The 16,617-nt window shown below is 52.1% G+C and overlaps 1 protein-coding gene across 1 annotated transcript; it reads left to right on the top strand.

The window, feature by feature from the left end:
- The first annotated feature begins 1,737 nt into the window (after positions 1–1,737).
- Positions 1,738–8,329, top strand: CCDC92B (coiled-coil domain containing 92B). Its single transcript, XM_059907713.1, has 3 exons — positions 1,738–1,882; positions 5,349–5,396; positions 7,734–8,329. The coding sequence occupies exons 1-3, from the start codon at positions 1,753–1,755 to the stop codon at positions 8,327–8,329; spliced, it is 774 nt and encodes a 257-aa protein (XP_059763696.1). The 5' UTR covers positions 1,738–1,752.
- Positions 8,330–16,617: the final 8,288 nt, after the last annotated feature.

The raw sequence follows: 16,617 nt of genomic DNA, 5'->3' as shown, positions 1-16,617 counted from the left end.
AACCTAGTCACACATTAAACAGGGAGGAGAAGGGATGCGGCGTTGATCGAGCCAGGTTCTGTGCTAAATGCTCTACAATTTCTAATTTCATTTAACCCTCACAACTATCCTAGGACTGTTACTATTAGTAGCCTCATTTTACAGAGAGGGGAAGCAAGGTTCAGAGAGGTTAACTTTCTTGCCCAAAGTCACACGGCAGGGAACCGAAAAACCTAGGATTCAAACACAGGACTGTTTTCAGTGTAAATACTGGGAAACTTCTTTGGATTCAAAAGACTTGGTTGGAGAATTGGATCTGCTGCCACTTACTGACCATGTGAACTGGCACGAGTCACTTCAGCTCTGAGTCTGTTTCTTTGTTTGTGAAATGGAGGTGGTGATACCTACTGAAGAGTGGTTGGCAGAAGTAAGATAATGTGCATGAAGTTCCCTAAACATAGCAGATGGTCAGTAAATGTAACCAGTGATTCCCACAGGCCAAAGGGCCACCCCCTGCTGAAGTGAAAGCCCATTTGGTTGGATTAGGGAGGCCATGCAGGTACAAGGGAAGGGGGGCCCCAAGAGAGGAACCTATGAATGTGAGGTTCTCAGGTGCACCTGCTGGATGTGACCCTACAAATGAAAATCTTGCTTTGCAGAGGCTTACCAGAAAGCCTGTTTCAAGGGGACCATTGCTGAACAGAACAATCCATCAACTGGTTTTCCTCTCCTCTGGCCAGGGAATTCCTAGGGCAGGTGGAGGAAGGGCCGTCACAAGCTTTGGGAGTCCCTGGCAGAGAGGGCATGAGCTCTGAGTCCTAGACTCCAGAGGTCTCGGCTTCCGCTGCCCTCTGCCACCTGTTTTTGCCCCCTGCCTATGCTTTTCCAAGATGCTGATCATCACAGAAGAGACTCACTGGGAAAGGGGCAGTGTCAGAAGAGAGAGCGCTGAAAAGCCAGGCCATCATTAGGATTCAGGGATGCAAGACTCCCTCTCCCATCACAGTGTCATAAGCTTCTACCGTGGATCTACTGCTTAGGTCTCCATATGACCCTCCCCTATTCCTCTTGGAAAAAGGGACTCCACCACCTGCCTTCAGCCCACAGGATCAGTATTAATAAAACATTCATCAGATCTTCCTCTTCTGTGACATGGAAGAGCCCAGAGCCCTGGGCTGAGGTTAAGTCAGAGAAATGGAATTGAATTGGCGGAGGGTTGTGATCTAACCATCACACTGCCCTGCCAATTGATGGTCACCCTTGAGCTGGGATGCTTGAGGGATGGCAGAGCTGGAGAGGCTTCAGCATTCATCCTCTCCACAATTCCCTAATTTTACCCAGGAGAAAACCGAGAGCCTAGAGAGGGAGAGGGCTTGCCCAAAGTCACACAGCTTGTGAAGAAGCAGACTAGAACCCAAATGTCTGTCTCTCTTTACTGACTTTGCTGCCCCATTTGTTTTCCTCTCTGAGATATAGAAGAGGCTAAAGTTACATGGGGGCAAGGGAGTAAAGCCATTTCCCTCTGAGCCTCTGGTTCTTCATCTGTTAAATGGGAATAATTATACTTCCTGCCAACACACTGCTTGTTTATGAAGCTTCAGTGAGTAAATACAGGGGAAATGACTTCAGTGGCAGAATCACCTCCCTGGTACAACAGGACCCCAGACTGAAGGAGACCATTGAAAGGACCTGAAGGTTGGCAGGGTGGATGGGCCTAGAAGATGTGGGTTCACCTTGTCATCCTCCCCAGGTGGGGCCCAGGCCTGGGTTGCCATGGATACCGTGTCCCTGGAGCATCAGATCCAGAGCGTGCAACGCCACATCAGCTTCCTGAAAAAAGAACAGATGGCCCTGCTGCGAGACCTGCACCTGGAAATCCTGAGGCTGCAGAAACGCTGCTCAGGTGAGGCCTGGAGGGATGGCGGGGGGCGACTGTCATCATCATAAGCACTGTCCCTGATGGAGTGTCCACCAAGAGCCTCTCTTAACAATCCTGCCAGGCAGGTGTTCGATCACCCCTTTTTCTTGGTGAGGAAACTGAGTCTTAGGGAAGTGAGATACAAAATGTTCATCAAGCACCTCCCAGCCCTAAGAAGCCCTCAGTCTAGTTGGTGAGACACACACACACCAACAGGTAATCTAAAGATACACAAAAAATGAAGAGGGCTGACAGGAGCTCATGGGCAGGATCATGTCCAGCTTGAGGCGTGGGTGATGGAGGAGGAGACCAGGCATCCCACGCTCCCCAGAGGAGGGAGCACTTCCTCTCCCTGAGAGCTGAGTTAGATTTAGACATGCTGAGATATTACGGGGCAACGAGGGTGGAGAAAGCTTTCCAAATGAAAGGAACAGCATGGCAACATGCAGAAGGTAGGAAACCAGAAGCTCATGAAAAGCTCTATTTGACTGGATAATGCTGTGCTTAAAGCTGCTGGGAAATACGGTTGCAGCCAGATCATGGAAGACTTTGACCAATATCAGGACAGCTAAGAAGTCCTTCTGGGTAGTAGGGAGCCACTGAAGATTTTTGAGCAGCATCATGCTACATTAGGAAACTCAGGGCTTCCCTGGTGGCGCCGTGGTTGAGAATCTGCCTGCTAATGCAGGGGACACGGGTTCGAGCCCTGGTCTGGGAAGACCCCACATGCCGCGGAGCAACTAGGCCCGTGAGCCACAATTACTGAGCCTGCGCGTCTGGAACCTGTGCTCCGCAACAAGAGAGGCGGCGATAGTGAAAGGCCCGCGCACCGCGATGAGGAGTGGTCCCCGCTCGCCGCAGCTGGAGAAAGCCCTCGCACAGAAACGAAGACCCAACACAGCCATAAAAATAAATTAATTAATTAATTAATTAATTAATTTAAAAAAAAAAAAAAAAAGAAACTCAATCTGGGGGACTTCCCTGGTGGCACAGTGGTTAAAAATCCGCCTGCCAATGCAGGGGACACGGATTCGAGCCCTGGTCCGGGAAGACCCCACATGTCGCGGAGCAACTAAGCCCATGCGCCACAACTACTGAGCCTGTGTTCTAGGGCCTGCGAGCCACAACTACTGAAGCCCGCGCACCTAGAGCCCGTGCTCTGCAACAAGAGAAGCCACCGCCATGAGAAGCCCGTGCACCGCAACTAGAGAAAGCCTGCACACAGCAACGAGGACCCAGTGCAGCCATAAATAAGTACATACATTTTTTTAAAAAAAGAGATTAGGGGCTTCCCTGGTGGCGCAGTGGTTAAGAATCTGCCTGCCAATGCAGGGGACACGGGTTCGAGCCCTGGTCTGGGAAGATCCCACATGCCGTGGAGCAACTAGGCCCGTGAGCCACAATTTACTGAGCCTGCACGTCTGGAGCCTGTGCTCCGCAACGGGAGAGGCCACGACAGTGAGAGGCCCGCGCACCGCAATGAAGAGTGGCCCCCGCTTGCCGCAACTGGAGAAAGCCCTCGCACAGAAACGAAGACCCAACACAGCCAAAAAATAAAATAATTAATTAATTAAAAAAAAAAAGAGATTAAAGAGGGACCCAGAGGGTGGGAAAAGGATAAGAGTTGGGAGGGGCTGGTGTAGGAACCAGGAGGGCAGGGCTTTGGGAAGAACCTGCCGTGACAACTCAAAATGAAGGGGCTTGAGAGGTGGGTAAATGTGCTGTGGTTGCGGAGGTAGCTTGGATTATAACAAGAGCCGACTTGGCCCGAGATTGAGCCCTTTATTTCTTTTGTCATTTAATCTTATCAACAGCCCCTTGTGAGGTGGGTGCAACTTCGTTCCCATTTCATAGATGGGGAGACTGAGGCTCAGAGAGGTGCTGTCACTGGCCTGAGGTCACACAGTGTGTCTGACCTCACAGCGCACTCATCTAAACCATGGGGACCCTGGCTGGAAGATGGGCAGGGAGAATTGATGGATGGGGGAGTGGAGCCCATCTGGGGTTCTGTCCCCCCACCCCCTACTCTAGTGGTTAAGGGCTAAGGAGAAACAAGCCCACAGGCAGTTAGTGACAGAGCCAGAGTCCCTTGGGCTACATCCCCAAACCTAGTCCTGGGCCCCTTTGGTTACATCACAGGGCCTTGGAGGAGGGGCCAAGTTGGCCCCAGGAAGCCCTGGCGGGGTGGAGGCATCAGAGTTCTCCCAGGGACCCCAGGGAGGAGGTTCAGCCTCCGGTCACAGCAAAAGGCCCAGGCACTCCAGGCTGTCTGTCTCCTGGCAACTGTTGGCCTCCCCAGAGAAGGCACCTCCAGAAAAGCCTCTAGTCCCTAGAAGAGCCTGGTGAGGGCAGCAAGGAGGGGCAGACAGAGGGCCCACCGGGTGAGTCTCTCTCTGTTGGTGCTGCTGGGCAGTGGACCCAGAGATCTGCTACCTTCCCCCACCCCCACGTTCACACCGTCTCCCTTTGGGCACCAGGCTGCATCCCTGCAGGTACACCCAGGTGCTCCTGAGGAGGTGCCCTCCATCATAGGCAGCTGCGGCTCCTGGGCTCCCTCCTGCCCCCTTCCCAGCCCTTAAGCCCTGATGGAGTCGGGGGGGAGTGGGGAGTGGGCTGGAAAAATGATCAAACCCAGCTGGCTGAGGGATGGGGCATTCTGGGATCTAAGGGTTGGGGACTGGGAAGACAGGCAGGCAGAGGAGGAAACTGCTCCTGCACCAGTGCCCTTGGTGGGCCCCTTGGTTGCCCCGCCCCACCCGCTCAGCGCCAAGCCGAGCGCCGTGCAGGCTTTGCTCCACCAGGTGGCGCTGTCCTCCTTGAAGCTCTCCCCGCCCTGCGGAAAGTGGCGGAACCAGAGCTGAGAACCGGCAGGGCTGATGTTCAGAAAAGAGCACAGGCACAGCAGTACTGGCTGTGACAACATTGAAACGCACGTGTCCTATTGGTAAATAGCCACCGCCCTGAATCCCCCTTTAGTGTCCCCAAGCAGCCCAGGACACTCCAGCTTTCCCAGACCCACCAACTAAACAGTAAAGAGAATGTGCCCTGGGCAGCAGGGGTCCTCCAGGCTGGCTCTGATTGGTTGGCATGTTAAATATTTGTACATCACCTCTGGGAAGGGGCAAATACTCCCCCCCCCAGCCCCAAAAGCAAGTCTCATTCCCACGAGGGTTGAACTAACCGCCAAATCCAGGCCACAAAGCTTACACTGGAAAGATCTCTGGGCCTAGAATCAGCTAGATCGGGCTCAGGCTATGCCTCTGACACCTCTCTTTCATCTCTTTCCCTCTCTGGGCTGCAGTAAAATAAGTATGGAGGGGGGGTAGTTTAGATGGTTTCTGAGAATATTTATTGACACTTTTACTGGGCTGTGATTCCTGATCTCACACACATACTCTTTCTCTCTATCTCTAACATACACACGACTGCCTTTTCTTATCTCTGCCCCCAGAACTGACCCATGACCTGGAAATGAAAGAGGCCCAATCTCACCAGCAAGGTAAGAGGACAAGTGGTCACCTTTCCCCCACCACTTAGGACCCAAGCCTTCTCTGCCCCTGATCCAGACTTGGGGACAGCCACTCCTCAGCTTATTGAGTGAGTGCAGGACGTCAGCCTCATTTGCCCACTCAGCTTGGTGACCTTGTGCAATGAACAACCTGCACCACCATACATAGTGCCCTGTATCCCTGTCTCTGTCCAAAGTGGGAAAATGAAAGCAGGAAGGAGATGGTGTCCAGGAAGTCCACATGGCTGATTTCATTCCTTTGTGACCCACCTCCCTAATCCTTCTCATCCTTGTACAAGTGATTCTCATAGTCCGTGTCCACACCCTCCAAGATGCTGAGTGTCAAGATTCAGCACGATGGCAATATGGGGTCTTTGACTTCAAGGAACATAGTCTAGAGGAGGAGAAAAGAGACACATGCACGTTAGCAAATTCTTCATTTTACAAAAGTATGACTTCTTGCCGTTGTAGAAATTCCACTAAAGTATTTATAGATTATTACTTCACCCATAAAATGGGGAGTGGTGTGGGGAGATGGTGTTCAATGAGTATAGAGTTTCAGTTTTGCAAGATGAAAAAATTCTAGAGATCTGTTGCACAACGATGGGGGTATATTAACACTACTGTACACTTAAAAAATGGTTAAGATGGCAAAATTCGTTCCTTGTTTTTTTGCCACAATTAATTTTTTTAAATGGGAGGGGTTGCATTGTTGAGATCTTAATCTCCAGATTATATGATCTCTGAGAACTAGGACTGGGTGTTACCCATTGTCTCTCAGTGCAAGCACATTACCTGACATGGAGAGGGACTCGGTAAATGCTTGATTTAAAATGAATCACAAAAGTAGTATTTCTTGGCCAGGAGGGTTTTAAGAATGGGCTCCCTGCCATGTTGATGTGCTGCTTATAGATCAACAGCTACAGGACCAAGAGTTAGGCACGGGGAAGGCTGGAAGTTTAAGGTTAAGGTAAAATGCTAGGAGCCCTACAAACTGCTTTGCATATCATGCATAAACATCTGAACACTTATGGCCCTGAACTAATTCTGCCAACTGCTTTAAGTGGCAGTCATGGGTGGCCTCTTTGTGCCTACATGCTTGGAGGAAGGGGGCACGTATCCCAGACACCAGGCAAGAACAGTTCTGTGACAATAGTAGCTTTTACTCCACCTACTGTCCTTCCTCTGAAAGGGCTTTTGGGGTCATCTGGACTCAAGGCACTGCCCCAGTGTCCTGGTTTTTATTTTCTCTCTCAGTGGGCTTGAGAGCTCTCTTTCCTTGTCCTCCTTTTATATGAAAATCACTTGGTGGTTTTCATATCCCCTCCAGAGTCACCTTTTACCTACCCTTTGTCACCATTCTCACTCACATGTGCCAGTCCTGGGATACAGACCCTGCTGAAATGGAGTTTATGATCCAGGAGGTAGGGGTCCTCAACCCTGGGGGTACATCAGAATCACCAGGGAAGATTCAAGAAGTACCCTTTCCCAGTACTTGATACTTTGATAGGGCCCAGGAAACTATTTTTTAAAGCTCTCTGGATGGTTCCAGTGTACATCCAGGTTTGAAACCCAATGCAGTGGGCAAAGGCAAACAATAAACAAGTTAAAAAAAAAAACCCACAAAATGTAATAAATGCTCTTTATGAAGGAAACAAGCTTCGCGGCACACTGACTCCCCTTTTCTGCTCACACTCCCAGTTCTTTCAGTCCCTTGTTCTTGTATGTCTCTCCTGCTACGGGGCTTTTGCACAAGTCCTACCCTCTGTCCGAAGCACCCTTCTCTCCCCTGTTCACTACTTAATTCCTATTCACCTGTCAGATCCTAGCCCAAGTTGCTCTTCGGCTGAGAAGCCTTCCCTGATTAGGTCACAGTCTCCTGTTACAGTCGTGGTATTGGCACGTGTCACAGATGCAACCTCACATTCTTTTGTGGTTATGTACCATACCTCTCCCACTATGCTTGCTGTGAGCTTCGTGAGGAATGTTTTACTATCCACCATACCCACAATGCCACAATACAAGGCACAGAGTCAGGGCTCAACAAACAGTCATGGAGTGAATAAATGGTCAGGGAAGGGTATGCACTTAAACTTAAGGGTCGCACTGAAGAATCAGAGTGGCCAAGCAGAAGGCAAGATAGGTGCAAGGGCCCCGAGGAGGAAAAAGGCAGGCCAGCGTCGCAGGCGCGTGGGCAGTGAGGGCGAGCGCCGCAGGACTTGCAGTCGGGGGGGGGGGGCGGTGCCGGGCTTCGCTCCGAGGATCGGTGAGCTGTGCAGGTCCAGCCAGGCGGGGACCCTCACTCTCCCCTCCCTCTCCCCTGCCCAGAGTTGGCGTCCCGGGAGCTGGAGAGCAAGTGCCGCGAGCTGGAGTCACAGCTGGCGGCGCGGGCGGCGGCCAACGCGGAGCTGCGGCGGGAGGTGGCGCAGCGCGAGGCGCTGGTGTCGGCGCTGCGCTGCAGCCTGCGCGCCGAGGAGCGCCGCTTCCTGGAGGAGCTGCGTCGCCGCAGCCACCGAGCCACCGTGCTGGGCACTGAGCTGCAGAAGCACACCGAGGCGGCCGCCTACCTCTCCTGCCAGCTGCACGCGGCGCGCCAGAAACTGCAGACTCCGCGCCCGGGCCCCGGCGCCGCCGCTGCCGCCGCCGAGCCCCGGATCCGCCGGCGCGCACAGCGGGCCCGCCGCCCGCCCGCAGCCGAGGCCGCCGCCAAGGGCCCCGGCCGGGACTGGGCCGCCCGGGAGCGCTCGGCAGGCGCCCCGGACGACGCCGATGCCATGCCAGACCCCGCGCTCTTCCTCTACGCCCGGAGGCCCCTGCGGCCCTGTGGCCGCAGCCCGCGCCAGCCGCCTCCCCAGGAGCCCCCTGACCAAGCCGCCCCGCCGGCCGCGCACAGCCCGCCCAGTGCGCCGGCGGACCCGGAGTAAGCGCGGGGCCGGCTGGGCGGGGCGGGGCGGGGAGCGGGGGAAGGCGGGCCCGGGGCCCGACTAGGGACGCTGCTCGGGCCGCGCGGGCGGGTCCCAGGGGCTATGGCAGCCGGTCCCTCGCCCAGGGAGCGGGCGGAGGCGGCCCCTGCTCCCCTGCCCCTCCCTGCCGCCCCCGCCTTTTGTATTGCCCTACAACGCCGAAGCTTTGAGCTCTCCCCTCCCGCCGGGGACCTCCTCCGCGGCGCCCAGCGAATGCATCCTTTTTCTAGAAGACTCACAGTACCGATCTTTATCTGGTCCCCACCCTGCCACTGGGAGGGGAAGGGGCGGGTGCCACGCCCTGCCCCGGGAAAGCTGACAATCATTTGGCGGGAGGGGGAAGCCTGGGCGGCCTACGGAAAGGAACCAGAGTGGCCCTTAGCATCCTTAGGCCTTCCAGCTCCCCGCTGCGGCCTCCTCCAGCCCCCCACGGCTGCCCTTCCCGCCGAGCCTTCCTCCAAGGGGAGGTTCGGGCAGGGGTCTGGAGGCTGGACCTTTACCTTGGAAGCCGCTTCTCCTACCCCCTACCCTGCTGATAGGTCCTTACAGGTGAGCACGGAACACTTTAGAAGTCGCCTCCTCCAGAGCCTCTGGTGGGGAAAGTGTGGACTTATTGAAGTTTGAACTTCTGGAAATTAGTACCCATAGACCCTTAGAGAAGATTACAGAATGGGTTTGGTGGCAGATCCTGGTCTAGAGCTGTCTCCAGCTCAGTTCTTCCCCAGGATGCCGACCTAGGTATTTAGACTCTGGGGACACGCCAGAGTCGGGCTGCCCCATCAGGCTTATGGAAGGGTTAGAAAGTGCTTTCAGGAGGTAGCTGGGAACCTGAAGGCTGCCCTGGGAGTTTTCCTAGTCCTGTTTATTGGTGCTAATTTTGCCCAGCTTCCTAATTAGCTGGCTGCACCCAGAGGCAGGAAGAAGGGCCCGGCTTCTTGGAAGTGGCAGTTGTTGATGGAGGTTTGGGTTTGCTGGGGGTAGGGGTGGGAGGGAATGGACAGGTTAGGCCCCAGCCTGGCCCTCTCCAGGAATGCCCCCAATCCTATCAGACCTGACAGTGGTGGGGTGCTCAGTGCTCTCTCTCTAGGTTGGGGAGTGGCAAAAGGAAAGAATACTGCCCACCTCCTAACGCATTTCTCCCCATCTCCCCGTCGCGACCAAAGGCAGGAAGTGAAGCTCCAGTCCAGTTCATTGCCCCCACGCAGTCCGGCCTAGAAAGAAAGACAAATCCCTAGAACCCTGTCCTCTCATGCCATCCCTCCTCTGTTGGTCCTGCATCAAGTCCTAAGTGCCTGTGAGGTCTTCCAGGGGCTGCCAAGGGAGGACATGGGGCAGGGAGAGTCCTTTATCTCACTCACAAGCACCCCATCCTGGCATGTCCTGACCCTGGCTGGGGCTGAGCCTTCTGTTTGTCACCCAGGGGTCTGGGGGGTCTCTAGGGTGATGAACCCTTTTTCTGTCATGGCCCCATGAAGAAGAGGGGGAAAAGACCCCATTTATACCCTCTTTTACTGTATATGTTAGAGGGAGCAGGACACCAGTGAGCTCACAAACATGCAGCCCCCTCCCAGCTCAGGACTGCTGAGACCACTGAGCAATAACCAGGCCTGGTCTAGGTGTCCGCCACTGGGACACCCTTGGAACGGACAGTGCTGTCCAGTCTAATGGGCCACAGTAGTGGCCTAGGGTCCTTGCTCTGCCTGCTCCCACCTCTCCCCTCCCCAGTCTCTGTGGTTGTGCCTCTACCCTCTGTCTCCCCTCAAGTGTGGGTGACTCACCGTACCCCTCGACCCGTTGCCTTCCCTTTCAGAACAGCTCTGAGTGAGGAGGCCTCTCTCTGCTCTTGGCTGCTCTCATGTGACGGGGCCCAGAGGATCCTGGGCAGCAGGGAAAGGGGGTCTTTCTGGAGGCACCCTCATCTTCCACAATCAAACTTTTGGGGTGAACTGGGTGACTTTGTTACATCAATTCTTCTACAGAGATGGTGAAGTACTTTATCCACCCACCCACCCACTAAAAGCCATAGCTACGCCCACCTGGCCTCCCCCAGCTCTATAGCAATAGCCCTCTTCCTCCTTCCCTCCTGTGTACCCAAGCTGTCTGGCTGGGGGCCCCAAAACACCCCTACCCCACGGATCCTCCCGTGGCCTGCCTGCCTCTCCCCAAGTGACCCCATCAGCACCTCCCACCTCCTGTCGCTCTTCCAGCAATCAGAGGTAATGACACTTAATTGTGAGGTACTTGGAGATACCCCAGATGAAGGTCCAGCGTGCTGGGGCGGCTGACTCGCTGACTCCCAGCTGAGGTGTCGGGGTGCCTGGGAAAGGAAATAAGGCAAGCACCCCTCCCACCTCCACTCAGCAAGCTGGGGCAGGGGCCAAGGCAAATACAGGGTTCCAATTTTAACAGAAATTCCCCTTCCCTCTCCCTCTCCTGGAAATAATGGACAGAGGCTTCCTTCCTCTCTCCTGCACCTGGGTTTGGAACAGAACCCTCAGGGCAGCAGAATAAGACTGGGAGTCAGTGGCCTGCCCTTGGCCTCAGTGGTCAGAAACTCCTAAGCCTTGCCCTCAGCTTCTGGCCCTCCCCTTCTCCTAGCCTGGGGGACCCGCCCTGCCAAAGGAAAGACCCCCTCCCTCGAGCCCCGAAAAAATTTGGGTGGCTAGAAGGGAAGGGATTGTTTCCTTCCCTCCCCTGCCCTCACCTCTCCCTTCTTCTCTGCCGCATGAGTCCCCACTGCAGGAGGAAGGTGTTGACATGGACACTCAGGGGCCCTAGCTGGAGCCAGGAGCTGCAGGGGGGGACCCCTCCCCGTTCCGGAAGCCAGTCAGGGACCCGTGGGCAATACAGCATGAGGCTGTGTACCCCTGCCCCCCAATATCCCACCCACAGTAGCCTGCAGTTTGGGGGACCAGGCGAGGGCTGAAATGGCGTAGCCCTTCCCCAAACAAGCAGCAGAATAGAGGTCTCCCTGATGGAGAGGAAGGAGGCCGAGAGGGTGTAGAGCAGCATCTCCTCACCACGGAGAGCCAGGGATCTCTCAGCACCCTCTCGCTGAGGTGCCAGCCTTGAGTGGGGGACGTGCGAGGCTGCAGAACCACCTGGCAGGAGCCCCATGGGCACGGCAGGGGGATCCTGCTCCAAGTTCTCTGTTGGCTGCGCTTTTTAATCCAATGCTTTTCAGAGTGTATTCACTCACCCACAGAAATAGAACCCTGTGCTTTAGGGGTGACTGTCATATGCCTTATTCTTAATAAAATATCTGAAAAACACACAAGTCAGACTTTTTTCCTATGGGCACTCTGCGCCCCCATCCCCTCAGCCCACCATGGGTCTGTGGAAAGGACGTGGAGGAGATAGAGAATGGTTTGGGACTTAGCCAGTGGGTTGGGTGAGACTGGGAGCTGAGACTCTGAAGTCCCCTCAGTAGATATTCCTCACATAAAGCATAAGGCGTTCATCTGAGACGTCTGTCCTGCTGCTCAGGTGAGCCCTGTCCCTCTCTCCATGCCACCCCAACCCAAATGAACAAACAAAACCTTAGATTAGAGGCTCCTGGCTAGGGTTGGCAGGGATAGATTGGAAGGGTTCCGTGCCTGGAATTGCCCATTGTTCTGGCCTAGAAGGAATCCTGGGGTTCTGGACGTCTTTGGCTATGCCAGTTCTTCTTCCCTGACAACCATCTCCATCCGATCCAGCTGCAAGAAGCCCAGCATCCCAGAGAGGAGCCCTAATCTTATCCTCCACTAACGAGGGCTGTCCAAGGACTGCGGTTTGGGAGCTCAGCACACTCAGCACCTTCAGGCCTGTACGTTTTCACTGTAGGTCTGTGTTGTGGGTGACTCTAGGAGAAAAAGCAGCAGCTCTGCATTCTAAGGATGCAGCGGACATATTGGTTTTGCCTGCAACCTTTCTTCTGATAACAGTACCTATTACTTCCTTTCAGGCAACAGCCTTCCCCCAGCTTAGTCAATGTGTTGCAGGGGTCTGACCCCACCGATGTGATCCAGGTAAGTAAGGTAGGTCACACTGATTGGGCTGGAGATGGGCATGCAACTCTAAGCCAATAAGAGTCCATCTCAGAACTTTTACTGTAACCATTCATTTAACACACCAAGTTAGGTGCTAGGGATACAGCAGGGAACCAAACAGGACTACTGAAGGACAAATTCTTGGGTGGCTAAAATGGCAGAATATCAGCCTGGAAATCTGGTAGGCCATTTGCCATCACCAGGGATGGGGCTACCTGATTAGGAAGCTCCACAAAAGAAGTAAAACCAAGAGAGATGGAGGCAATTCCTTTTTTTTTTTTTTCCTGTCATGAGTGTTTCTTTCTTTTTTTTAATTTTTGTGAAATATAGTTGATTTGCAATGTTGTGTTAATTTCTGCTGTACAGCAAAGTGATTGAGTTATACATATATATTCTCTTTCATATTCTTTTCCATTATGGTTTATCATAGGATATTGAATATAGTTCCCTGTGCTGTAGGACATTGTTGTTTGATAATTCCTGATAATTAAGCTGCCTGGATCCTGCTATGCCTGCAGCCCATATACCCGTGCCTTTTTCAGTTATATAGACCAGTAAGCAGACCCCCCGCCACTTTTGTATTTAAATGATCAGCATTAATTTGTGGGGGTTTTCTGCTTTTTATTTTAACCTAAATTTAGACTTAGAGAAAAGTTGCAATAATGATACAGAGTTCCTGTATGTCTCTCACCCAGCTTCTCCTATTGTTAACATCTTATTTTATCATAGTACAATTATCCAAACCAAGAAATTAACATTGGTACATGGCTATTAACTAAACCACAGACTTTATTTGAATTTCACCAGGTTTTCCCCTAGGGTCCTTTTTCTGTTCCAGGAACCTATTGCATTTAGTTATTTTTTCCTTAGTCTCCTCCAATCTGTGACACACTTTTAAAAGCCATTTTGAGTTGGGTTTTAGTGCCTTGCTAACCCCATGAGGCCTGATGATGTCAAAGAGCAAATAATCAATGGGGGAGAAACAAGTGGACCCCAACTAATAAAGTACATTGAATAAAATATTTGCTGAACTCTAAGGAGGGAGTGACTGCTTCCAGCTGCCAGGACTCAGAAACAGTTTAACAGACACAATGGTATCTGAGCTTGATTTCATAGACCTTGATTTCATGCCTCTTTTCCCATGATGCTTCTCCCACAGAAGTTGGCATTGAGAAAAGGGAAACGACTTGCTCAAGGTCACATGGTGAAGGAGTCAGGGATGGAGATAGATGATGTCACATACAGTCATGCACAGGGGACTGGTTCCAGGACACTCCCCCCAAACTCCCTCCCCCTCCCCCCTCCTCCACAGAAACCAAATCTGAGGCTGCTCAAGACCCTGATACAAAATGGGAATTCCCTGGCCGTCCAGTGGTTAGGACACTGCGCTTCCACTGCCAGGGGCCCAGACTTGATCCCTGGTTGGGAAACTAATCCCTCAAGCCATGTGGTGAGGCCTTAAAAAAAAAAAAAAAAAGGCATAGTATTTGCATACATCCTCCCTTATTCTGTATTTATTTATTTATTTTTTGGCCATGCTGCTCTGCTTGTGGGATCTTAGTTCCCTGACCAGGGATCCAACCCAGGCCCCTGGCAGTGAGAGCGTAGAGTCCTAACCGTTGGACTGCCAGGAATACCCAATTCTCCCTTATACTTAATTTTTTTTTTTTGACATTTTGGTATATATATATTTTTTTCTTTCTTTCTTTTTTATTATTTATTTATTTGGCTGCACCGGGTCTTAGTTGCGGCATGCATGTGGTATCTAGTTCCCTGACCAGGGATGGAACCCAGGCCCCCTGCATTGGGAGCGTGGAGTCTTAACCACTGTGCCACCAGGGAAGTCCCCTCCCTTATACTTTAAATCATCTCTAGATTACTAATAATTCCTAGTACAATGTGAATGCTATGTAAATAGTCGTAAATACTGTGTGAATTGTAAATACAATGTAAATGCTATGTAAGTAGTTACCGGTGCAGCAAATTCAAGTTTTGCTTTCTGGAGCTTTCTGGAATTTTTTTTTTTAACATTCTTGGGAGTTCCCTGGGTCTAGTGGTTAGTGTTCAGCGCTTTCACAGCTGTGGCCCAAGTTCAATCCCTGGTCGGGGAATTCCCACAAGCCCCATGGTGCCGCCAAAAAAAATTTTTTTTTTAATTTATTTTTTTTGATCCGCGGTTGGTTGAACCATTCATGCGGATGCAGAACCCACAGATATGGAGGGCCAACATGCATATTGATTCCTATCCAGTGTGCCCAGGTGGAGGACACAGGGCAGCCCTGGCTGCCCCATCTTAGTTCCTCGCTCCAGCCTCCGGGGATCAGGTTTGAGCCCAGGGTGAACTAAGACCAGACCTCCCAGGAAGTACGGCCCAGGCCTCCCTCTGCTTGTCCCCGGCCTTTTATCTCCCCAGGTAGCTGAGAAAGGGAAGGCCCAGCCCTGAATAAACATCTACCCAGGACTCTGGGGTTCCATTTCAAGTAGAGAAAAAGGAGAGAAGAAGAGGAAGGGGGAGAGGGATTGGCCTTAGGGTCCTCCCAGAGACCCCTGGGGGTTCTAGGCTGAGCCCAGCCCAGAGTCACAGTACAGAGCAGAGGTGTGCAATGTCACCGCCAGCTAACTGAGAGATCATTTTTTTCAATCCTTTCATTTTATAGATCAGGAGACTGAGGCCCAGGGAGGGAGTCTTGCTAACTGTCGCCCCTCCTGGCAGTTCTGCCCACACAGGTTTGGGTTGAGGGAGGTGGAGCACTTCCTCTCTCATGGGTTCCTAGCGTCAGGCCATCAGGGTAGGGGACGCCTTCCTGCAATTCGGGGGGGTTTGGGTTCCAGCTCACCTCTCCAACCCCTTGGGAGCTCTGAAAATGAGGGGGGGAAATAGGAATGCCCAGCTGAATGGGTGCATCCATCATAACAATAATTAGGGAGATGGGAGGCTTTAAGCAGACTAATTATGTAGGTTAGGTCTCAGCCTCGGTAAACCTGCCTTTGTATTTACTTAGCATCTTTACCCAGAGGCCATAAAGATGGGGAGTACCACCCAGGCAGGCAGCCCTGAGGATGGGGACTGTGTAACAGGAGCCTGCTAAGGAAATGGGAAGAGGATCCACAGAAGCCATGTTGCAGGTTCGAAGGCTGCTGGGACTGCTTAGTCACTAGGCCCCTGGACAGACTGGTCATTAGCGCCCTTACTTATCAGTAGACACTCACAGACCTTGATCATAACCTCTCCAGGGCTCAGCCTGGTGGGTCTCAGCCAGGCATCATGGAAATACACTACATAAAAGGAATATTTGCAGAGAAAGCCCAGATATTATAAATATCTGGTGAAACCCTGTGGAGGCCTCTAAAGGACTGCTTGGCTCTGCCTATACGCGGGACCTCCATTCAACCAACCACTGTGCATTAAGCACCTACTATGCATCAGGCTCTGGGGAGATGCTGGGGATACCCAGATAAATAAGGTATGGTCATTGCGTTCAAGAAGTCCCCTGGTCTAGCAGCTGGACTCCTCACCTGAGAACCAGACATCCTAGTTTGGCCACGACAGTGTTGGTTTATGCCTGTTGTCCCAATGTCATTATTAATAGTGTCCACTTTCACTCCCAAAGTGTCCTGGTTTGCATGATACATCACATGGTCACCTTAACCATAGCACAATGTATAGGCAATGGTGGAAATAGTTGGGGAAAGTGATGGGAGTAGTTGTTGTTAAGACTATGGTGAAAAGACATTGGTGGAAGCAGCTTGAAAGTAAGAAATAGTCTGCTTAATATATGATTGGACCACCAGACGATAGAGAAAGTGGTCAGAGGATGATGCTTTTTGTGTGTATCTGTTTCCCTATCCCCAAGCTTGCTGCTCACAGTGTTAAAACAGAGCTATGCTTTTGGTTATGAGCAGTGTTACCAACATGGAGGGGGCTTCCAACTTCAGCTACACTGGACTAGGTACAATTCTCCAAATTCCTTGAGTTTCATTTGGGAGATTGATTAAAAGAATTATGGTACATCTACACACTGGGATATTATACAGCCATAAAATGGAATGAGAAAGCTCTTTGTGTACTGATATCTCCAGAATATAGTAAGTAAAAAAATCAGGGTAAAGAATAGCAGGTACAGTATGTTACCATTTGTGTAACTAAAGGGAAATATACACACACACACACACACACATACACACTCTTATATGCAAAGAGTATCTCTAGAAGAATAT

The sequence above is a fragment of the Balaenoptera ricei genome, chromosome 20 (assembly GCF_028023285.1).
Source record: "Balaenoptera ricei isolate mBalRic1 chromosome 20, mBalRic1.hap2, whole genome shotgun sequence".
Taxonomy (NCBI): domain Eukaryota; kingdom Metazoa; phylum Chordata; class Mammalia; order Artiodactyla; family Balaenopteridae; genus Balaenoptera; species Balaenoptera ricei.
This window is presented reverse-complemented; position numbering and strand designations above follow the sequence as displayed.

Coding starts and splice junctions, on each gene's coding strand:
- CCDC92B (XM_059907713.1), top strand. CDS start 1,753: ATGGATACCGTGTCCCTGGAGCATCAGATCCAGAGCGTGCAACGCCAC. Junction 1,883..5,348: donor GCTGCAGAAACGCTGCTCAG/GTGAGGCCTGGA, acceptor CTCTGCCCCCAG/AACTGACCCATGACCTGGAA. Junction 5,397..7,733: donor GGCCCAATCTCACCAGCAAG/GTAAGAGGACAA, acceptor TCCCCTGCCCAG/AGTTGGCGTCCCGGGAGCTG.